At 42.6% G+C, this 24,883-nt stretch overlaps 1 protein-coding gene across 1 annotated transcript; it reads left to right on the top strand.

The window, feature by feature from the left end:
- Positions 1-4,131: 4,131 nt before the first annotated feature.
- Positions 4,132-11,228, top strand: LOC101446835 (leukocyte immunoglobulin-like receptor subfamily A member 6). Its single transcript, XM_071208980.1, is given in 8 exon segments — positions 4,132-4,165; positions 4,327-4,362; positions 4,500-4,549; positions 4,551-4,785; positions 4,929-5,231; positions 5,474-5,776; positions 6,026-6,328; positions 10,797-11,228. Coding segments are annotated over 8 exon segments (1,401 nt in total). The 3' UTR covers positions 10,934-11,228.
- The last annotated feature ends 13,655 nt before the right edge of the window (positions 11,229-24,883 follow it).

The raw sequence follows: 24,883 nt of genomic DNA, 5'->3' as shown, positions 1-24,883 counted from the left end.
CTATAAGCCAATATTATTTAACTCAGGACTGTCCAACAAAAATATCCTATCACCCATTCATGATCTGCATTCTGGTGTATGAGATCAATTTAAGTATGGTACATGTACAAAAGTCATATGGCATTTTTGTTTTGTAATAAATAATGCAGTGCCCAACTATTACTCATTAGTAGCTTTTTTGAGATAAGCTCTCAAGTCTGCCCTTTCTGCCTCCTTTTTAATGCCAGCAAAGATCATTTTTGTCCCAGGGATGTACTTCTTGGGATTTTCTAAATACTCCATCAGTGTCTCCTCTCCCCAGGTGATGCCTTTGTTTTGGTTGGCATCTGTGTAAGAGAATCCAGGGACCTGATCTTTCTTCTGCCGAAAGAGACCATGCAGATTTGGCAGTCTTGTGCTTGCCTCCCTTTTCCATGGTGTGGCACTGGGTGCATTTCTGAACAAAAATCTTCTTGCCATTCTCAATATCACCCATTTTGAATTCACTCTCTTGTCAAGTACTACACAGGAGTCTACTCCAAAGCCGGGCGTCCCATGCTCTGCTTTTTTCCTTTTGATCTGTGTATGTCGTGTATAACACCAATTGATTTTCTTACATTGAATCATTGCATATCAAGAATGAAACCCACCCAGTCACGATGTATAATTTGTTTGATATGTTTTTGAATACGATTAACAAGTATTTTGTTGCAGATTTTAGCATCTAATTTGGTTAGAGTGAATGGTCTGTCGTTTTCCTTTTTTTTCCTTTCTTTTTTTAAAAATAAGATTTGCTTATCTTTATTTATTTCTCCCCCTCCCCCAGGCCCACCCTGCTGTTTTTCCTGTCTGTGTCCATTCCCTGTGTGATCTTCTGTATCTATTTCTCTTTTCGTCTTCTATCCTCATTTTTTCTCCTCTAGGTTCCACCAGGATTTGATCCTGCGCATCCCTGACGTGGAGAGAGTTCCCTGTCAACTGCACCATCTCAGTTACTGGCTTCTGCTATGCTTCACCTTGACTCTCCCCTTCATCTCTCTTTTGTTGCATCATCATCTTGCTGCATGATTCACTTGTGTGGGCACTGGCTTGTCACATGGGCACTCGGTTCACCATGTGGTCACTCACACGGCACTCTGCTTACCATGTGGGCACTCAGCTCACCACACTGGCACTTGTGCGGTCCTTGGCTCACCATGTGGACATTGACTCACTGGGCAGGCACGATTTCTCTTTTTCATTTTCACCAGAAGGCCCCTGGGATCAAACCTGGGCCCTCCGATATGATAGGCAGAAGCCCTATCACTTCAGCCACATCCACTTCTCTAGTTTTTCTTTCTTGTGGCATCTTTGTTTGGCTTTGGTATTAGGGTGAGGTTGGCATCATAGAATGAGTTAGGCAATGTTCCTTCCACTTCTATTTTCTGAAAGATTTTAAGCAGGACTGGTGTTAGTTTTTCAGGAATTTTTGGTAGAATTCACCTGTGAAACTGTCTGCTCCTGGGCTCTTCTTAGTTGGAAGGTTTTTGTTTTTTTTTTTGTTGTTGTTGTTTTTTTTTAAAGATTTATTTATTTATTTAATTTCCCCCCCTCCCCTGGTTGTCTGTTCTTGGTGTCTATTTGCTGCGTCTTGTTTCTTTGTCCGCTTCTGTTGTCGTCAGCGGCACGGGAAGTGTGGGCGGCGCCATTCCTGGGCAGGCTGCACTTTCTTTTCACGCTGGGCGGCTTTCCTCATGGGCGCACTCCTTGCGCGTGGGGCTCCCCCACGTGGGGGACACCCTTGCATGGCACGGCACTCCTTGCGCGCATCAGCACTGCACATGGCCAGCTCCACACGGGTCAAGGAGGTCCGGGGTTTGAACTGTGGACCTCCCATATGGTAGACGGACGCCCTAACCACTGGGCCAAAGTCCGTTTCCCAGTTGGAAGGTTTTTGATGACTGACTCTATCTCATTATTTGTGATTGGCCTGTAGAGTTCATTGATTTCTTCTTTTGTCATTGTAGCCTGCATGCGTGTTTCTAGGAATTTGTCCATTTCCTCTATACTTAGAGGAAATTTGCCATCTTGTTGGCATATAATTTTTCTAAGTATCCTTTTATGATACTCTTTATTTATGCAGGTTCAGTGATGATATTCCCTTCCACATTTTGTTTTGTGTATTTTCATCTTCTCTGTTTCTTTTTAGTCTAGCTAAGGGTTTGTCAATTTTTTTTTTATCTTCTCAAAGAACCAGCTTTTGGTTTTGTTTATTTTTTTCTAGTTATTTCTTATTCTCAATTTCATTTAGTTCTGCTCTAATCTTTGTTATTTCCTTCTTTCTACTTCCTTTGGGATAATTTTGCTGTTCTTTTTCTAATTCCTGCAGGTGTGCAGTTAGGTCTTTGATTTGAGATCTTTCTTCTTTTCAGATATATGCATTTATGACTATGAATTTCCCTCTCAGTACAGCTTTTGCTACATCCCAGGGATGGATGAGGAACTTGGCCTTATCCTTAGACTCCAATGGGTTCTGTCTGTCTAGGGTTCTGGGCTTCTATCTTTATCCACACAGTATTCCTTCACCCAACACCAGGTGGTCACAGGCCTCCCCCAGGTGGTCAAAGAGCTTGACTCAGCCTAGAAGGTAGTTTTGGAGAGGATCCCTAGAGACAAAGATTGTTTTTTAATGCAATTCTAGTTGAGCTTCATGCTGGCCAAGGATCAGGTCAGTGAGCAGAGATACCCCAGTTCCCAATGCAAATATAGGGGTCAGCATAGATCAACCAGCTTTTCCCAGAGCACTGATCTCCCTGCTCCGTGAGTTCTCTGAGGTTCTCTTCCTGCAACCACTCAGACATGTAAACCACCTTCCTCATGAACCCTGCTGGCCCCAGGCACCTTGGCCACTCTGCTCTGGCCTCTGTACTTGTTCTCCTTCCTTCTCTAATTCAGGAACTTTAATTTCTATTCCTCTGCATAGGAGTGTAGCTACAGGCTTCAGAAATGTGTAAGTAGCATTTCTTGGGATCTGGAGGGTCAGGAGTTCTTCAGTAGGCACTTCAAGAACCGTTCACCTTGACATGGAGTCTGGCATCTGATCCCCTCATATTTCCATCCACCTGTCGTAATCTGCTCTGGAAATTAGCAAGGACTTGACCCCTTTCAGATTCCAGGGACCACTGACTGCTACAACCACTCTCAAGACTGAGGTTTACCATAAATATGTTCAAATGAGGACAGAAAGGACAGAGAAGGGACTTGACAGCTGAAGTCCATGAGCAGTGCAGTATAGGTCAGGAATTCAATAAAAACAGCTTTACACAAATAAGAACACAAACCCAGTTCATGCTTGCACAATCCTTGAACATTGAGTCACAGGCTGAGGAGATTTCTGTCTGAGGAAATGAGGGCCACTGAGGAGGTAGAGATGATGCAGAGGTCTGTTTCCAGGGAGAAGGGGAAAGAGGCTATTACTGAGGAAAAAACAAAGTGGGGGGCAGGGAAGTCCATGAAGGGGTCATTTAGAAAGAAAAGCAATACTGAAAAACCAGGAGAAAATCATGTTTTGTTTTTTTTTTTCTGTTTCTCTGTATATCTCCTTATATTTGTTGCTACAAAGTAACTCAACTTCAATTGCTCAGTTGATTGTAAATGTGTGTCTCTGCTGCTCTGAGCTCTGCAGGGAAGACTCTGCATCTCACTGAAGCATCTCCACGGAATGGAGAGACAAGGGCCAAGGATAAGGACTCAAGAGCATCAGCAGTGGATGGACCAAAGGAGGGAGACCCCACAGGGGAGGCTCTGACAGCAAAGGACATGCCCACCTCAACCTGGCCAGGAGGAGAAGATCAGAATTGGTACCAAGGTCTACTTGGCTGCTGAATCCTGGTCTTTTGGAGATGAGGGGAGATCAGGCAGACAGTGGCTGGGGTCAAGAGAGACCCCATTTCTGTCTGAAATGTCTTAGAGACCCTGGAGCTCTGAGCACCACACTGGAGAAGCTAGAACAGGCTCACAGGGAGGGGCAGTTCCCCTTCCTGTGGGGCTGATGTGACAACCTGTAACGGGTAGGACCAGCCTCCCAGTGGCCACATCCTGTGCGTCTATCTGTCCTGCCAGTCACTGTGGTTTCATCCATCTGCACAGCTGGATCCAGTGAAAGGAGACGCCATGACCCCCACCCTCACGGCCCTGCTCTGCCTTGGTGAGATCTGAGAAGGGGAGGGGAAACACCAGTCTTGGAAGGTCCCCACCCCACAGCTAGGCCTGGTCCTCCAGGAGACCCCAGGGCTTGGAGGCTCAAGGGGAGGAGAGGAGCTGCTCAGGCTTCAGGGTGCAAACCTCTCACATGGAACTATTTTCCAGGAATGAATCTGGGACTGAGGAGCCCAGTGCAGGCAGGTGAGTTGACCCCAGAATTTCCAGCCTCATGGATCTGGGACAATGTTGATAAAACTGGCAGGAGCTTTAGAGCTGAGAGGGCAGTAACCAAGGTTACTAAAGAATGGCCTTAAAATCCAAACTCTGACCCCCTACAGAGACCCTCCCCAAAACCAACATCTGGGCTGAACCAGGTTCTGTGATCACCCGGGGGGGGGTCTGTGACCATCTGGTGTAGGGGGATCCTGGAGACTGAGGAGTACCGTCTGTATAGAGAGAGAAGTCCAGAACCCTGGGACACACAGAACCCCCACGAGCCCAGAGAGAAGGCCAAGTTCTCCATCAGATCAATGACAGAGGACTATGCAGGATGGTATCACTGCTCCTATGGCAACTTTAGAGGCTGGTCAGCACCCAGTGAGCCCCTGGAGCTGGTGGTGGCAAGTGAGGGGATACGCAGAGGTCCCAGCCTCTGGCCCTGCCAACAGGAACAGGGTCTGCTCTCAGGGGTGTCTCCCTCTCATAACCCACCCTGGGGAAATGTGGAGGGTGAGCCCCATTGAGCACAGCTCCTCCTTTTCTCCTAGGAGCCTACAGCAAACCCACCCTCTCTGCACTGCCAAGCCCCATGGTGACCTCAGGAGGGAATGTGACCCTCCAGTGTGGGTCATTTGAGAAGTTTGGAGTGTTTGCTCTGTCTGAGGAAGGACAGCACGGGAGCTCCTGGACATTGGATGCACAGCCACGCCTCAGGGGGCTGTTGCAGGCCCTGTTCTCCGTGGGGCCCGTGAGCCCCAGCCACAGGGGGCCATTCAGGTGCTACGGCTACTACAGGGACAAACCCCAGGTGCGGTCAGAACCCAGTGATCCCCTGGAGCTGCAGGTCTCAGGTGAGGAAGTCCTGTCCCTGCTACTTGAATCTTGAGGCCCCAGAGAGGTTAAGGGGAGTCTTGTCCTAGGGGAACCCAGAGGAGAAGGGACCAGAAGAGCAGAGGCTCCTGTGACAAACAAAGAGAGACAGAGGCACAGGCATCCTGGGGTCATAGACACACGGTGACCCCTAAAGCTAGGGAGGAGGATGGAATTCTAAGGGGGAACTCAGACCCCTCACGTCCATGTTCATCTCCCCCAGGTGTATCCAGGAAGCCATCCCTACTGGCCCAGCCAGGCCCCATCGTGACCTCAGGACAAAACCTGACCCTCCAATGTCGCTCCGATGTTAGCTATGACAGATTCGCTCTGTTCAGGGAGGGGGAACGTAACCTCACCCGGATCTCTGGCCGGCAGCTCCTGGCTGGGCTCTCTCAGGCCAACTTCCCTCTGGGCCAAGTAAGCAGCAGCAGCAACCATGTGGGCCGTTACAGGTGCTACGGTGGACACAACAACTCCTCTGAGTGGTCAGCCCCCAGTGAGCCCCTGGACGTTCTCATCGCAGGTGAGGGGTCCAGCCAGGTCCATCCAGGACCCTGACCCTGCACAGGGCCTACCAGGGGGATCCTAGGGTGAGCTGGTTGGGGTTCAGAGTGGAGGGGGTCAAGGGTGGGAAAGAAAGAGAAAGAGAATGGAAAGGAGAGGGAGACAGAAACAGAGAGACTGAGAAGTCCTCAGGGAGGGGCCCTGGTGGAATCTCAGTCCAGAGCCCAGGTGGAGGCTGGCAGTCCCTCACCCACCTTCTTCTCTGCAGGAGTGTTCCTTTTCACACCTTCCCTCTCTGCCCAGCCGGGCCCCAACGTACGCTTAGGAGAGAACGTGACCCTGTGGTGTCAGTTATGGAACAAGATGAACATTTCCCTTCTGTACAAGGAGGGGGGAGCTGATCCCCCCCTGCACCGTAGATTCCAGCACCAAGCCCACCTGTACCTGGCTGACTTCACCATGAGCCCTGTGACCTCAGCTCGTGGGGGGACCTACAGGTGCTATGGCTCATACAGCACTAACCCCTATCTGCTGTCTCATCCCAGTGAGCCCCTGGAGCTCCTGGTCTCAGGTGAGGATCCCCCACCTCCCCGTGTGAATGGTCAGTTCAGGGTCCCATCCCAGGGCAGCTCTGAGACATGCTAGGATGAGGCAAGCACAGAGGGGGGATCTTCAGGGGGCCCAGACCATCTGAGGGTGGGAGAGCATGGGCTCCTAACCCAATGGCATCCTATCCCCAATCAGTAGGCAGGGCTGCAGGTAGGAAAGGGTTGGAGCCAGACTGTGAGAACAGGAGGAAACATGCCCATCCTGGGAAGGGTATCAGGGGCCCCCACACCTGCTCACCTGCTCTTGCCTCATCTCAGCCTCGGGACCTCTGGGGTCCCAGGCCCTCTCCACCAGCTCCTGACCCCTTGGGGAATGAAGTCACCATCATGCCCAGGACTGAGCTAAACTGTAATCTCATCTCAGTCCACTTTCCCAGACTCAGGGAAGGGTCTGCTCCCCGAGAGGGGGGACATTAAGGGAGGGGAGCACATGACTCCCAGGGACTCCCAGTTTGGTCAATTGTCACCTCTGTGCTGGTCAGAGGAGAAGGAGACGTCCAGGGTCTAAGGCAGGAGGGACCAAGGATGCTGGGCTGGAGAGGGCAGAGGTCTGTCCTCACCTCCTGTCCATGGGTCAGGTGAAAGAGGATGACAGGGAGGTGTGGAGTCCAGGGGCCCATTGGGAGGGGCTCCCTGCCTCGGCCCCTCCTTGGGCATTTAGTGTTTTGTCTTTTCTATTGTAATAGTATTACTCATTTCTTTTGTAATCTTTCATTCCTGCAAAGATAAATTTTATCTATACCAGACTCTGCATTCCCCTATGGAATGATTTCATTGCATCCACGATGCCTCTCTGCTGACAGTATCTGGTAGTACTGCCCTTTCTCCATTTGCTTCTTGCCACTATTTTCCCAATTTTTTCTTGCACTTGTTGCATGTAAACTTGTACAAATTTAATTTGAATTATTTGGACATATGCATATAAAATAATACACTGTATTCTTTATATCTTCATTGGGAAATGGTTCAATTTATACCTTCATTATGGAGAATGAGCTTCCTGAAATTTACTCTTCAAATTTACTCACAACTTTTCAAATGGCATTTATTATTAATGTGCAGAACCATTTTGAAATTTTATTCCTAAAATCATGGACTTCACAGTTAAGTTTAAGAATTGCTTCAACTTATTTAATATTGTATAAATAAGATCATTTCTATGTTTAAATATTTATTTATTTATTTATTTATTTATTATTTTTTAAGAGGTAATGGGATTGAACCCAGGGCCTCATATCTGGGAGTCTGTTAATCAAACAACTGAGCTACTGCTACTCCCCTAAACCTTTTAAATAATAGTTAAATGTTCATGACAAAATTATTCATCTTGTATGTTAATTTTATTTTCTATCATCCTAATTCAAAAGGTTTTCCAATTGAGCTCTTGTAATTTACTAATAAAGTATATCAGCTACAAGCTCCCAAGTGCTAAAGCTCTTTCAAAACCTAAATCTTTCTTTATGTCATACCGGGTGCTGGGAAGAGGAGGACCTCAAGAATAAGGGTACTCAGGATGGAGGAATAAAATATGGATTAGAGTGGACTTACTGGTATTCTACTACAGAACTATTGTGACTCTAGCAATAGAAGAAATTATATCATTGATGTGGGCAGTGGCAACGGGAGATGCTGAAGGCAGGGAGAGGGAAAAAGAGGATGTGATATTGGGGCATTTTTGGGACTTGGAGTTGTCCTGAATGATATTGCAGGGACAGATGCAGGACATTATATATACTGCCATAACCTACTGAATAGACAGGGAGAGGGTCTAAACTACAACAGAAACTATAATCCATGCTGCGTAGCAGTGCTCCAAAATGTGCTCATCATATGCAATGAATGTACCACTCTAATGAAAGAAGTTGATGTGGGAGGAGTGGGGGATGTGGGAATTGGTGTGTATGGGAACCTCTTATATTATTTAATGTAACATTTTGTGTGATCTATGTATCATTTTAAAAAAATACTGACAATAAAGAAGAGGCAATGGAAGAGTTTCTCACAGGTTCTGCCCTAAGCTAATGGGGTAGAGGACATGACACCCTCTAAACAGATAGTTCTTTGGATACCCTTCTTCTGGGCCATCCCAACTGACATGAGAAGATCTGTATCTAACACAGGGAGCAGAACACACCTTAAATGCTTGCGAGAAAATGCATGAACAGGAGTGGGGAATGAGTTGCCTAGAATTTAAAGGAGGGTCCTTCCTGAGAAACAAGACTAATGCCCAGTCAGCCCATGAGGACACCTGACAGGCACATTTGCAGGTTATCCGGGGGCACATCCCTGGTGCCTGAGTAAGACCTGTCATGCTCCCCAGTCTGCTCCAGAGAAGCCTCCGCAGAATAGCCTTACCGTCATCTGTAGCCCCATGAGGACCAGATTCTTAGGGCTCTGCCAAGTTTCAGCCGGGGAGTGGGAGTCAGAGGAAAGCACTGGGAGCTAATCCAGGAGCAGGTGCTGATGTTTGTTAGCTGCTTCCCCTGCTTCCACTGAGAGAACCACCTGGAAAGGATGGTGGCAACAATGTGGAAAGACATTGGTACTCTCATTACTGCAGATACTAGGAAAGAGGGTGCAAGGAAATACCATAGGAAGTGTGGAAGAAAGCTGAGTGAAAACAAAGGTTTAACTTCAAAGAAAAAGAACAAGATTTGATGCATATGGAAAGAACAAGTTCTCCAGTTGCAGAATGTGTAAAAGTTCTGTGAGCCAACCAGGTTCTCGTTAAGGTCAGAGCTGAGCATACAGAAAGGGCATCCGTGCCAGATGTAGAAGAAAGGTTTAGATACAGGAAACTACAAGCAAACAATTGCCCAGTTGTTTTTTCTATATGATTTTATATTCTACTTTGCATTTTAAGGCATAACATAGATGTTACATTAAAAGTAACATGTTTTAAGACAAATAATTATGTTTAAACCCCTGAAGTTGAGTGGTATTTATCCTTTTGCTTTCAAGAAGTTCTGAACAGCAAAAATGTAACTAGTCTTCTGACTTAAGTTGTTACTTTCCTTAAAAACATTTTATCAAATTGGAAGAAGTGACACATTTAATGAAAAAATTTCCCAATTCTATATGCACTTTTTATTTAACATTATTCATGTAATTCTCCCCCTCCCTCTATTTATAAAAAATGACGTGATTATAGATATTTTGCTCTTATATATCTTTCCTCATTCCCTTATTGGTTGCATAGCTCTTAGAGTCAGCAGCCCCTTCATTAATTTTACTTTCAAAGGGTATTTTAATGTTTCAGGCCAATATTGCTGAATAGTTCCATAGTAGTTAGCCCATAATCACAAGCTGATTTTTTATTTTTTTAAATTTGTGCTTGAAGCCATAATATCAGGTCCATTTATATAAGAATGAATCCAAATAATCCCCATGTGTCCAAATGCATACACTGTATTTCAGAACAATGCATATACATATGCATTACCTTGAATTAAGACTATCATGAAAGACAAACACACGGAGTCTGTCCATGATAACATGTCATGAAAATGATTCCCACTCCTTGGAAAGATCTTTGAAGAAGAAGCTAAACTCTTTGAACCCCCTTCAACAACAAAATATATATATAAATAGAAATAACAAAAAGTAAATAATATAAGAAACAAATTTAAAAAGTATATCAATCAGAAGAAAATGGAAATTTCACTTCTTTATTTCCAAATTGTATATCTCTTCTCTCATTTTGAGTATCATATGATGATTGAGTAAAATGTTCTTGAGTGTCAATTCAATAAAGCCACTTCATTTTTACCCCACATTATTTTAAGGATATCACATCAAAATTTATATTTTATTACTATACCAATATTCATCTGCATATTTAAATCTGATGTCTTATTACGTTAGAGTTCTATTGGGAATGGATTCTTTTCCTGAAGTTTTGCATGCCCTGAACAATGAATTTTTCTTTGATTTATTGTCATGGTGACAGTATATTAAAAAGGCTCCTTGTTACCAAGTATATGGTTATTAACACTACTCTCCCACCTAGCCTGAAGTCTTGGGGCATGTTACACTTTGACTCAAAAACCAAAATTGAATTCAAAGATGGCAGGAGGCTGTAAGAACCAAAGGAGACCATAGAGAACTCAGCTAGAGGAGAGAAAAGGTTTACTAAGAAACCACATCAAAATCACTTCAGAAGAAACAAAGGGATATAAGATCACAGGACCCCCTTCCTCCAACTTCTTACATATCTCCTTTTTTGTTGTAATTTGGCTTAGGAGCACCTGATACCATCAGCCCACCATAACACAAGCCAGGCTCCAATGAGTAAGGGGATTCTCAGCTAATAAAGGGTGGGGCACAGGCACATGATCTGTCAAGGGGAGGTGGGTGTCTGATGGACATTAGAGCCCCTAAGGTGAAATCAGCCTCACTAACATTTCTAACCTCCATGTCCATACTTCCTAGGCTCTGCCTCCCATGACTACACAGTGGAGAATCTCATCCGAATGGGCATAGCTGGATTGGTCTTGGTGGGACTTGGGGTGCTGCTACTTCAGGCTTGGCACAGCCAGCGAAGCGACCAGGAAGCAGCCACGTCTTGATCACAGGAGGAAACGAGTGCACCACTCAGAGTGGGAGAGTTTGGAAAATAGCTGAGTCATTCGGTGGCTCTGGAAAAAAACAGTGTGAACTGTCTGCTGAAAGCACCATAGAGGAATAGACATCATTTCAGTGCAGGACAATGTCTGGTGTGCTTTCTGTAGTGGACTCTTCCACCATTAACCTGTGGTTCTTTACCTTTACTGTGGTTTACCTTCCTGACTGGATCCCCTTCCATCCTCATCCCTATGACATCAGGCTCCATTAAATAGGGCAGTTGGGATACCAAACTCAGCATGCTTTCCTGCTGTGGTTCATTTTCAGAAAGTATGTATTTCTTTCTAAGTAGAACATTTTTTGATTTGTGCTATTGATCCACCATCTCTTCAACTCTCAGAACAAAACTTGTTTGCAATAACAGAACAAATGAGTTAAAACTCAGATTCCAGTCTGAATTAGATGTACCCAAAATGTCACCCTAACACCCTCATTGGATCCCACAAGTCCTTCACTCTTCATTAGATGCTACTTGGAGTAGTTTCCCATAAATATCACCCCTTGAAATCTATGCACTTTGTGTTTGGATAGACAGGTCAGTGGCAGAATGATAAACCAGCTGTGTGAAAATAGATTTTTAAGTGAATGAGTCTGTGACAGTAAGTACATTGACATTATTGTTTAACTTTCACCACTACCTATTTCCATACTATTTTTATATCCTAGAGTCAAATTCAAGCCCATTAAGCAATAACAACCCATTCCACATGCATCTTTCTGTAATAGCTATACTTTTTTTCTGTCTCTATGAATTTGCTTATTCCAAGTATTTCATATCAGACAAATCATACAGTGTTTGTTCTTTTGTGTATGGCTTTGACTTTAAAATTCATCCATGTTGTGCCATGTATCCCCTAGAGTTCTTCCTATGGTTGAATATTGTTACATACTATGGATATATCACATTTTCTATAGCCAAAAAATCTGTTGATGGGCACTTAAGTTGCCTCCAACTTTTGTATGTTGTGAATAATGCTTCAGTGGTCATTGGTGTACAAATGTATGTCATATATATACCCAATCCTTTTGGGTATATACCTAGAAGTAGGAATGCAGTGTCATATGGTAATTCTGTTACCAGATGGCTCCAGATTCTAGACTACTAGGTACTTGGCTTTGCCACAAAAAAACAATTTAAGGACACACCATAGGGTAGGCAAGGGAGTTACGAGCTGATTAAGAAACAAGAAGATGAGAGAAGTACACCGTCTAAGATATGGATGCAGGCATGCTGCAGAATGAGAGATCCACGTGTGGGAGCCCCAGATTAGGCCTTTTAAGACTTTTACTCCCCGTCCCCCTGCTTAATGTTGAGGAGGAATAAAAGGCTTAAAAGGCTTAACCTGGGGACCTCACCTGTCAGTTCTGATTGGATGTTTGCTGTTCTGTTTGGATGCTCTACCTTTCAGTTCTCAGGCGGCCAATGGTGAGACCTTTTGAGGGTACCAGCGCTTTCCCTTGACCTTGAATGGAATTCTCATTCATGGCCAGGGTCTCATGTGAACCCTTGGGAAGATTCCAGGTGGGGTCTCATGGCCATGTTGCCTGTCAGCCATGTTGTCTCTCAGCAGAGTTGTCTGCTGGGCCGTCACCTTCCCCCTTTCACTATACTTACCTTCCTCAACTGCCTCCTCAGAGAGTTTACCCTTTTATTCTTATGGGGGTGATGAAGGACAATGGTCATTCTTCTGTAGCTATTTCCTGCTGTTTAGGGGGAATAGGCCCTACCACAAGGAGTAAAATCATATGGCTATTTTCTTGCAGTTGAGAGAAGACAAATCCAAAACTGGTTGGACTGGATTAAATCCCTGCATGACTAATAGGGCATTGATATTGGAAGAAATAATCTTAAAATTTAAGATACGTGTTCTTGCTAAAAGAATAAAGATGATATTATAAGCAGACCCGAAAAGGGATCCAGCCATGGCATACTGGGCAAGAGTGAGAGAAACCAGGAGCCTTCAGAGCATGCATCCTTCCAGTATTGATGGGAAACAGGATTCTTCCTTGAGTTCTTTTACACTGTTGGTTGACTCTAGGGATTGTGGTAGACAAGCTGAGTTTGGTATAACTTGCCAACCACAGTTACCAGAACTGTGTTTATGTTTAGTACAGCTAGGAGAGGTATGAAAAGAGGCACTGGTCTAGACATAATATCCTAAAGACAATATAATCAACAATAAGACAAGTATACAGTAATCAAAATAAAGACAATATGTAAGAGAGCCATTCCTTTATCTTTCTAGCAATTTGATATGATTCATGAACTCCAAAAATAGATATTGGATTATGTTTGTAAACTGGTATGTAACTGGGCATGATTAAATCATGATTGGGGCTTTGAATGGGGACACACAGATAAAAGACATGGCAAAGGACAGAATTGGAGTTTTGTTAAGCTGGAGCCTGGGAAATGAACACACAGGAGAACAAAACAGAGGATTAGAGGTGACTCCTTAGATACAGCAGAAACCCCATCAAAAGAGATAGAGCCATTCATCTGATAGGCTATAGCTGACCTTTTGGTTAAAACAGAGGAGCTGAGCCTGGACAGAAATGAACCTTGGAAAGAGAGGAACCCAGAAAGCTTGAACCCTGGCAGTCATCAGCAGCCACCTTGCTCCAACATGTGGCAAAAGACTTTGGTGAAGGAAGTAACTTGTGTTTTTTTGCCTGGTAACTGTAAGTTTCCACCCCAAATAAACACCCTTTATAAAAACCAACTGATTTATGGTATTTTGCATCAGCACCCCTTTGGCTGACTAATACAGAATTTGGTACTGGAGAGTGGGATCGTGCTTCTGCAAATACCAAAATGGATAAGGCATAACTTTTGGAGGAATTGTGAGATGCTTCATGGAAAAGGTCTAGCTATTTTGAAGAGACTCTTGGTAATAATGACGCTAAAGAGACTTTATGATGCCTTAGAAGTAAATGATAAAACTATCTTTGGAAACTGGGGGAAAGGTGATCTGTTTTTTAAAGTTGCAGAGAACTTAGCAAGATTAACTCTTGGTGTTTAATGGAATGCAGAATTTGAAAATGGTGAGCCTGGGCATTTAGCTGAAGAACTTCCCAAAGTAAACTCAGAGAATGTGGCTTGCCTTCTCCTTCCAGCTTATAGAAAAATGTTAGATGAGAGAAATAGACTGAGGACTGTATTGTTGGACACAAAGAAAACAGAAATGATTCTGGAAATTCCAAGTCTCTGGACAAAATCAAGCTCCTAGATGATAGTGCCCCATTTGAAGACTTAGCTAATCTTGGAACTTGTAAATCAGGATTGAAGACTTGTGGAAAGTCTTACTGTCTGACGTCTTAGACCCTTGTTCCTTCCTTGGTAAACGAAGAAGCTTTTTGCAAGAGCTCTATGAACACAACCACTGGCAGCCTGGAATAAAAGGGACATGAAAAGGAGAGACTGAAGGAGAAACAGCTTTAAGAGTAAAACCATGGAAGCTGAGATCTGGAATTAGGACATTGCCTTGGGTCAAGAGTGGAACCTCACCCATGTGTACAGAGGGTGAGTTTGCCCCATCAGTTGAAGAGGGTAGATGTTCCCACTTGATGATCAGAGAGAGTTTTGTTGCCCCAGGTTACAGAGAGGATGGAGCACATTCATCAAGAATTAGGGCAGTTAAAGTCAGCACTGCACAGGTCTGAGAGGGATGTGCCTGTCCCCTGTGGATTAGGGAACGTCAGATGGTCAACTCGTTGCTCTGAGAGGGTTGAGCCTGTATGCCAAAGGTTAGGGAGGATGTTGCCTTCACCTCACTGTACTAGGAGGGTTATGTCTCAAACCCAAAGATAGGATAAGGTGTGGCAATCACCTCAGTGCTCTTCGAGAGTGAGACTTGGAGGTTGGTTTAACCACCCAGAGGTTTGATGAGGGTGGAACAAGAAAATGGCCATTCAGTAAGCCTTTGGAAAGGGTGAGTTCCCATATGGCCCCAGGAAGAAAAAAACGACATCTTAAGAATGACTCTCAGACTTTGAATGGAGGATACTCTGCCGGTTTATGGAAATTTTCTGGACCCATCACATGTTTCCCTCCCAATTTCACCTTATTGTAATGAAAATCTTTATCCTTTGTCCATTTGTGAATTGGAAGCAGGTAAATTGTTCCGTAAGTTTCAGAGAACTATACAGACAGGACATTTCCCCCAAGGTGAACTGTATTTCTTTAAATTGATTCCAATGTGATTCTCTACTTAGCATGCCTACTGATTTAAGGTTTTTTAATATTGCAATGTCATTTGGAATTCAGAGGGTGGAGAGTAGCAGTTTGATATGGTTTATGATTTTGAAAAGTAGGTATTCGATTATGTCTGTAAACTAGTCTCTACCTGGGTGTGATTAAATTATGATTAGGGCTTTCCTTGGGCCACATCAGTAGGGTGTTGAGTCCTTGCCAGTAGGTAGGTTGGTAGGGACTCACAGATAACAGACATTGCAAAGGGCAGAGTTGGAGAATTGGTGTTCAAGTTTTGATGCTGGAGTTTTGAGCTGGAGCCTGGGAAGTGAACACACAGGAGAATAACACAGAGGAAAAGAGATGGCTCCTGTATTAGTTAGCCAAAGGGGTGCTGATGCCAAATAGCAGAAATTGGTTCATTTTTATAAAGGGTATTTATTTGGGGTAGGAGCTTACCAATACCAGGTCATAAGGCATAAGTTACTTCCCTCACCAACATCTATATGGAGGAAGATGGCTGCTGACATCTGCTTGGTTTCAGGCTTCCTGGTTTCCTATGTTCCTGGGGCTTGCTTTTCTCTGGCTTCAAGTTTCCTTTGTTCCTGGCATTGGCTTCTCTTTCCTCTGCATGCTGAATTCCCAGGGCTCCAGTTTAAGTCTTCAGCATCAAACTCCAACTCAAAACTTCAGCATTAAAAGCCCTCAATTCTCTTCTTCACCATACCTTTTATCTGTCCCCACCATAATCATAACTCAGTCATGCCCAGGTACAGGTCAGATTACAAGCAAAATCCAGTATTTCTTTTTGGAATTCATCAATTATATCAAACTGCTACAGATCCTTAGCCACAGTAGAAGCCCTGGAGGGAGAGATAGAGTCATTCACCTAATGGTCTACAACTGGCCTTGTTTAGAAGAGCTGAGTCTGGAAAGAATGAACCTTGGGAAGAGAGGAATCCAGGTGCTTGAACTCTGGCAGACATCCACAGCCATTTTGCTCCAACATGTGGAAAAAGAATTTACTGAGGGAAGTAACTTGCACTTTATGTCCTGGTCACTGAAAGCTTCTACCCCAAATAAACACCCTTTATAAAAACCAACCAATTTGTGATATTTTGCATCAGCACCCCATTTGGCTGACTAATACAATCTTATAGGCAAGTTCATTAACTACTAAGAAAATTAATTAAATTTACCAGGACTTTTAAGATGATCATAATCCTTCCACCTATGACCTAGAATAGAAGACATATAGGTACTGAACTTAATATTAATGAATGCAGTAATCAATGCATGAGTTTCTCTTTCAGCTGCAATTAAGAGAACTAAGTTCCATCTTTGCAATACCATACATTTTATCTCTCCATGGGAGCAGACCATGATTCCATTTGTGTTGGTTAAAGTTCTACGCACATTTCTCTGGTAATTTTTGCTCTGCTTGGTATGTCCTTCATGCAGCCAGCATACTGCAGCACTATTGGAGAGGCTAGGAAGATACACTCAGTGTTTCACTGGCCTGGTGCATAACACCCATCAGCACTATGAAACAAAGCCAGCCTGGAAGCAATGTCTATTGTACGTCCAGTCATATCAAGTCATTGCCAGCTGCTGCAAGAGTTCAAAATTTCAGCATTCTCTCCATCCACTTCAGGCACATAACTGGAGATTTGTAGATACATGTTAATGTTTTAGGGTTCACAGTGACTGACCAAGCCAATAACTCGAATGGAGAGGCACCATGCAGTGTATTTAAGCTGCATTTAAGCCTGATATGAATGCATAAGACAGCTTGACAGTACTGAAGTCTATCTCTTAATTTTTTTTGTTTTTTTTAAGATTTATTTTTTATTTATTTCTCTCCCCTCCCCCCAGTTGTCTGTTCTCTGTGTGCATTCGCTGTGTCTTCTTCTTTGACCACTTCTATCATTTATGAGTGGCACTGGGAATCTGTGTTTCTTTTCATTGCATCATCGTGTTGTTTCAGCTCTCCATGGGTGGCAATATTCTCGGGCAGGCTGCACTTTCCTTCATGCTGGGCAGCTCTCCTTATGGTGTGCTTCAGTTTAGATGATAGTCTTACAAACTTGTTATAATTAGCCATAACCACATATACTGGTTACTTTACCTTTATATAAGCTTATTAAATTAAATGTAGCAACCAATGAAATTTACTTTACCCATTTAAGAGAGGACTGACCTACATTTCCTAATTCAACTTATTTTCATTGGACATGAACTTGTAAATTTTATCTTAAAACATACTGACTGCTAGGTTCTGAAATATACTGTATCAACTTAATTTGTTTAATTAGAATTTAGAAAAAAGATCTTTCTATAGATGTCAAGGACTTTTCCTTTACTTACTGAAATCTGGTAAAACCATTATTAGGAACCTTTAATTTAAGGCTGTTAAAGGTTTAAATTGGGGATTTACAGGGCAAAACTATTCTTAAGACCCCTTCCTAGTAGATAAAAGTTTTAATCTTTAACAATTTGAATAAAGCTCTTTTAAGAATTTTCATTTGTTAACTTGATATTACCATTCCAATGTATGAAGATAGACATTGAACAAATGGAAATAGAAAGTTAAACGCAGAAGTACACATTTGATGATTACTTATCATTCTCATTCTCTTACAAAATAAGTTTAACCATAAAATAATATTATATTTGAAAGATCCCTTTAAAGGCTATTTCTCATTAATCTGCACTGCGACCATGCAATTTTTCACAAGAATTTTGTTCACTAGTCATTGGCTTATTGCAAAATTGTTCCCAATGCTTTAAAATACATTTTACAGTCTTCACCTGGTCCCTCCCCTAACCCTGCCCCCTGTTCCATGGCTGGCTACATTTTTAAAAGAAGTTCTGGATCTCAGAAGGGTTACAACTTTGGCAATGCAGCAAAGGAGGATGATTGGCTCATTGGCATGGAGTATCAGTGATAGGGGATGCATAGGTGGATATTCACCTGGGACATACTTATAAGGCATATAAATGTGCTCACGTGTTCATGGGACATTGTCAATGATAGATACAAGCCATTATATATCTTGTCATAACTTACAAAATTGTGTGGGAGAGAGTGTAAACTACAATGTAAACAAAAATCCATGCTTAGTGGCAATGCTCCAAAATGTGTTCATCCATTGTAACAAATGCTCCACACTAATGAAGGATGTTGTTAATGAGGGAGGGGTTGGGAGTAGGACATATGGAAATACCCTACATTTTTAAAAAGATTTATTTATTTTATTTTATTCCCCCCTTCCACTCCCCTCCCCTCCCCCTGCCCTGCTCTTTTTGGTGTCTATATTCATTCGCTGTGTGATCTTCTGTATCTATTTCTCTTTTTAGTCTTCTCATTTTTTCTCCTTTAGGATTCCCTGGGATTCGATCCTGGGACCACTGATGTGGAGAGAAGCTCCCTGTTAGCTGTGCCACCTCAGTTCTTGGTTTCTGCTGTGCTTCACCTTGACTCTCCCCTTCAGCTCTCTTTTGTTGCATCATCATCTTGCTGCGAGACTCACTGGCATGGGCACTGGCTCACTGCATGGACACTTAGCTCACCATACAGGTACTGGCTTGCCACACGGGCACTGGCTCACTGTGCAGGCATGCTTTCTCTTCTTCTTTTTCACAAGGAGGCCTTAGGGACTGAACCCAGGTCCTCCCATATGGTAGGTGGAAACCCTATCACTTGAGCCACTTCTGCTTCCCTCCTGTATTTTTAATGTAACATTTATGTAATCTAAGTATCCTTTTAGAAAATGAAAAGTATATTATAAAACATACGGTTTACACCATTTTCCTTTACTTCAGACCTTGCTTTTTTCCCCATTTTGACTTTGATAGGCCTTGGATGAGAAACACTAATTCTACTATATACTCTCTGAGGTCAGTGCAGTCTCAGGGAAAACTGGCTTTTCTCATGACTTGCTTTTAGAAACATCAACACTTGAGGTGGGAGGCCCCCATCCCCAGTCCTCTGTGATAACAGGACTCTGGCACCCACTGGACTGGAAGACTGGATGGCCAACCCCAAGGGTCAAGAATTACACCAGGCAGCAATCTAGTCCACACCTGGAGTCATGAGAGAAAAGTAGGGTTATTGACACCAGTGGAAGGACAGGAAACAGAGGTGTCGCAAATTTGCCTTCTCTGAACCCATAGGAGAGACAAAAGTTGTCATGAAATAACCATAAGCAAAGGCAAACTCAGTTTAGCATACACAAGGGTGAGGTTAGACCTGAAGCAACCATAAACAAAGGTAAATTTGTCTAAGACTGTCATCACAGTAGTAGATTCTGTGCTAAACCCATCCAGTTACAGCAATTTCATATACTATCCTTCTGCTGTTTTACCATATAAAGATATCTACATAATGAACTTAACTCTTAGTGACAGTTTCTACTAAGTTTCCACATGATGTGAACCAATGTATATGAGGTGCAGAGGTGCCCAAAGATGTACTTACCAAATCCAATGGATGTGTCATGATGATGGGAACGAGTGTTGTTGGGGGGGGGGGGGAGAGGGGGGGTGGGGGGGTGGGGCTGAATGGGACCTCACATATATATTTTTAATGTAATATTATTACAAAGTCAATAAAAAATAAAAAAATTAAAAAAAAAAAACAATTTGGACATTTTTGTTTATTAACTAAGAAACTAAAACTACTATATTAGTAACACCTTTGCTAGGTTTTCCTACTTTCCCAGTGGTTGAAATAATTCCATGTGATTTTTACACTAAATCCAATTGCAAAACAGGATTGAATTTAAAGACTCATTTTTAGGGTACATTTCACCATTATTCAATTTGTAACAAGTGAGCCCAAATCCTATTTCCTAGGGTCAAGCATACTGGCAAAGTTAAACACATATTAAAAAGTAAATCTAAACTGCTAAATTGAAGCTTATCTGCTTTTGTGTTGCTCAAATATTCCTAACAGGTTGCTGATTACTAATAAAATTGTTCCCAAGAACAAGCTTGCACATTACAAACAACACTAATTCCAGAAAAAAATCTTAAAAGCAATAACATCAGCAATGTGAAATAATGGAAACCTTAAAAGTAGCCATACATAAGGAGTAAGAATTATGAGTCAAATTAACAAAGTGTATGTTCTTGTTGATGTGTCAAAAAACAAAAGTAGATTGCAGATGTAAAATGTTAAACACAAAGATAAAAACAGATTAGGGCAGAAGGAGAATTTTACACACTTTGTGCAGAGAAAGATCAGATGAAAGTCATTTTCCAGGAACTTTCTTATCATATTTATTCTAATTGGGGTACACTGCACTTTTTAACATAACATTAATTTCTAATAGATGGAAGCAGCATAACTGGGATTTGATGGAAGTGTTCCACATGATCATGCAATAATGGATATAGGACATGTTAAATTTCACCAAAAAATGTATAAAAGTCTATAGGCTAAAATGTAAACCATAATGTAAATAACAATGTAACTAAAAATTTAGAAAATTGTACGGTCTAAAATATAAACCATAATGTGAGTCAAAAGGGAACCATGTTTGCTAGCTATGTTTTGAAATCTATACATCAGCTGCAGCAAATATAACATGAACATGTAAAAAGATCATTGCTGGGGAAAGGGGAAAAGGGTTTGATGTGAGATATAGGGGAGTCCCCTATATTGCACATGTGATTTTATTGTGATCTAAAATGTTTTTGAAGACAAAATTTAAAATTAACAAAAAAGGATGTAGACAATGAGGAAGAAATGGAAGAAATTGCCCTACCAATGCACATACAGGGCAACACCTATTACAGTGATGAAAGGCAAAATGTAAAAACCAAAGTTTTATGATATTTTTCATTTTTTAGTACCCCAATTTATTTTTACTATCTTTTAGTTTTTCTAAATTAGTATATATTCTATTTCTAATCTTTAAACCTATTATTACTATTTCCTTTTCCTATTAATTGAATTTGGCAATATAATAGGTTTCAGTTTTGAAGAACTTTTGCACCACAGAGGGATTCACAGAACACTGGAGTGGGCTGTTATTGGTGGGGCACAATGGTTGGGAGGGAGTTATCCAGGACATGTATATAGGGTATATAAAAATGTTCAGATATTCGTTGGGCATTTTCATACAAGATACAGTTACAAATGATAATGGAGAGAGTCCCAAGTTCCTAGCCAGGGGAGCTCTATCACATTCCCCAATGGAACAGCAACAATCCCCCAAGTGCAAGGGCAAAGACCAGTGAAGAAGGGTGGTTCAATGATGAGCACTTGATACTGATGACTGCTTATGAGACTGTGTGCCAGAAATTTCAACTAGGCCTAGAGCTGCAGGGTGCCTAAGAGTTACATCGTGAGAGCATCCATGTTGCTCAAATGTGGTCACTCCTTAAGCCAAACTCAACCTGTAGATGCATTACCTTCCCCCCATCATGGGACGTGACTACCCGGGATGAGCATCCTTGGCTCAAAGGGATTACAACCATTCACTAATAGGTGATGGAACTAGAAAAAGTCCTTGAATAAAAGGGGGAAATGGTAAAGAAAAATGAGTTTATATGGCTAAGAGTCTTCAAAAGAGAGCTGGGAGGTCTTCAGAGGGGTCATGCTTATGCACACCTCAACAGGATCCCAGAGACAGCCAAAAGAGATGCAACCCCAGGTACTGGTGCTCCTGAGAACTACAGAAACACACAGGTTCTTCAGGCATGGTAGATGGCTCTGGAGTTCAAAACCTTGTCAGTGGGATTCAAGAGGAGATTTCAATCTCTGGACTGTCCATGTGTCAACTGGGCCCTGAGCCTCAGGAGAGTTGCAACTCCTACTCTCCAGCTCATTGGACTTACCCAGATCAGCTAAGAAAGAGGTAATAATGGTCAACCACCACACTGCGGAACCAAGAGTGCCTACAACCAAGAATGCCTGCAACTCCAAGTAGGAGAATTGCATCCATCAACCATGTGGAACCTAAGTCCCCTCTTAATATATAGGTGGAGTTGGCATCGCCATCCTAGGGTCCACAGGATATAGGAATAAAATAGGGATTAGAGTGGACTTACTGGTATTCTACTATAGAATTGTTGTGACTAGTAAAGGAAGAAACTGCATCATTGATGTGGATGTGGAGAAAGTGACTATTATAGTTGCTAAGGACAGGGAGAGGGAAGAAGAGAGGTGATGTGGGGGCATTTTCAGGATTTGGAGTTGTCCTAAATGATATTTCAGGGACAGATGCTGGACATTATATATCCTGCCATAACTCACTGAAAGTAGTGGGAGAGAGTGTGAAGTACGATGTAAACTATATCCACGTAGTGCAGCAGTGCTCCAAATGTATTCACCAAATGCAATGAATGTGCCACAATGATGAAGGAAGTTGTTGATGTAGGAGGAGTGTGGGGTGTGGGGTATATGGGAACTTCATATTTTTTAATGTAACATTTTTTGTCATCTTTGTATCTTTAAAAACTTAAAATTAAAAAAATAAACTTCGTTTCTTTCATGAGAACTGGAAGTTTTCTGCCATTATTGCCTTAAATACTCTTTCTGCCCCTTTCACTTTTTTTCGATGCAACTCCATGACACGTTGTTGCATATCAAGTTATCATTCAATTCCTGAGCCGCTTCTCATTTTTTTGCATTCTATTTCTCCCTGTTCTTCTGTCTCTTCAATTTCAGCTCTTCTGTCTATTGTATACTTATTCTTTCTTCTATCAGTTTGAGTCTGCTTGTATTAGTCAGGTTTCTCTAGGGAAACAGAATTGAGAGATACTGTCAATAGCATGTGATTTTATCAGAGTCTCTCATGTGACCATGGAGATGCCCAAGTCCAGATTCCACAGGCAGGCTGCAACCAGGGGCTCCAGCGAAAACCCAGTGAAGGTTTTTGACGAGTTCTGGGAGATGTTGGCTGTCAAAAGATAAGCTGGGAAATTCTCTCTCAATGCTGGAATCACTTCCCCTTTTAAGGCATTCAACTAATTGGATAAAGCATCACCCATTGCTGATGGCAATCTCCCTGACTGATGTAATTGTAATAAGCTATCTATGATTTGCCACTGCAGTAAAGTCAATGGTAACAAGTCCATAAATGCCCTTTTATTACAGTTAAACCAGTGCTTGCTTGATCAAACAACTGGGCACCATTACCTGGCAGAGTTGACACATTAGCTTGACCATCACAGGCTATCCCTTGTCAATTCGGCAACCATACTCATTACCTTAAACCATACTTAGGCTTTAAGTAAAAACAATAACAGTCATGCACACACACACACACACATATCCACCTAGCAATGTTCATCTCTCTTGCATACAACTGGAAATGCATTAATTCAATACAGAATAGAGTGCAAGTCCTTGGGTAATAGTCACTCTTAAACTTGACATCCTCAAATACTATGATATGAAACTCATACAATTTGTTATATGATAAGGGTAAAGTTTGGGGAAGGAGACAAATTTATTTTGTATACATATACAGTCATCATCATAATGAAACAAGGAGGAAATATTCATGACCACTACAGTCCTTCTTTCTGCAACTGGTTTCCTGTTGATTCAGAAGTAAGACGAGACCAAAGTGGCCAGGTGGTACTTTTAACTTCCAGTTCAATGGAATCATTGTTGTATTCCCCGTGACAGCACTCCTCCTTTTGGGACTAAAACCTGTAGATCAGCACAATCCATGCAGGGACAGGAAGCAAAAATTTTCCTAGTGGGTCACCAGGGATAACAGTGAGTGGTGCCACTCTCATTTCCACCCATTGTTTCCAGGACCTGTGGATCCTGGTTATGGAAGGAACAGTACCACAGAGTGGACAATGATTTAGAGCATACTCAGCTTCCTGGAGAACATTGCCCCAGCCCTGCAAGGTATTACCACATATTTGGCACCATAATTGAGTCTTCAAAAGGCCATTCCACTCTTCTATTAATCCAGCTGCTTCAGGATGATGGGGAACATGGTAAGACCAGTGAATTCCATGGGCATTTGCCCACTCCACATCATTTGCTTTGAAATGGGTTCCTTGATCGGAAGCGATGCTATGTGGAATACCATGGCAGTAGATAAGACATTCAGTAAGTCCATGACTGATAGTTTTGGAAGAAGTATTGTATGCAGGAAATGCAATGCTTCTGGACACGTATCTAGAGTATGTGTCTATTTCAGTTCAAACAAATCACTGCCCCTTCCATGGTGGAAGTGGTCCAATGTAGTCAACCTCCCACCAAGTAGCAGGCTGATCACTTCAAGAAATGGTGCCATATTGGAGGCTGTGTGTGGGTCTCTGCTGCTGGCAGATTGGGCACTCAGCACTGGCTGTAGACAACTCAGCCTTGGTAAGGGGAAGTTCATGATGCTGAGCACATGCATAACCTCCTTCTCTACCTCCGTGACCACTTTGTTCATGAGCCCATTGGGCAATGACAGGAGTGGCTGGGGAGAGGCTGAGTATTAGCCACAGAGGGGGGCAATTTATACACTTGATTATTAAAATCTTCCTCTGCTGAAGTCATCCCCTGGTGAGCATTCACATGGGACACAAACATTTTCATGTTTTTTGTCACTCAGAAAGGTCTATCTCCATACCTCTTCCCCAGACCTCTTTGTCACCAATTTCCCAATCATGTTCTTTCCAGTTCCTTGACTGTCCATTGGCAACAGCCAATGAATCAGTGTACAAATGCACCTCTGGCCAT

The sequence above is a fragment of the Dasypus novemcinctus genome, chromosome 18 (assembly GCF_030445035.2).
Source record: "Dasypus novemcinctus isolate mDasNov1 chromosome 18, mDasNov1.1.hap2, whole genome shotgun sequence".
Lineage (NCBI taxonomy): Eukaryota > Metazoa > Chordata > Mammalia > Cingulata > Dasypodidae > Dasypus > Dasypus novemcinctus.
Note: the sequence above shows the minus strand (reverse complement) of the source record. Positions and strands in the feature narration are given on the sequence as shown.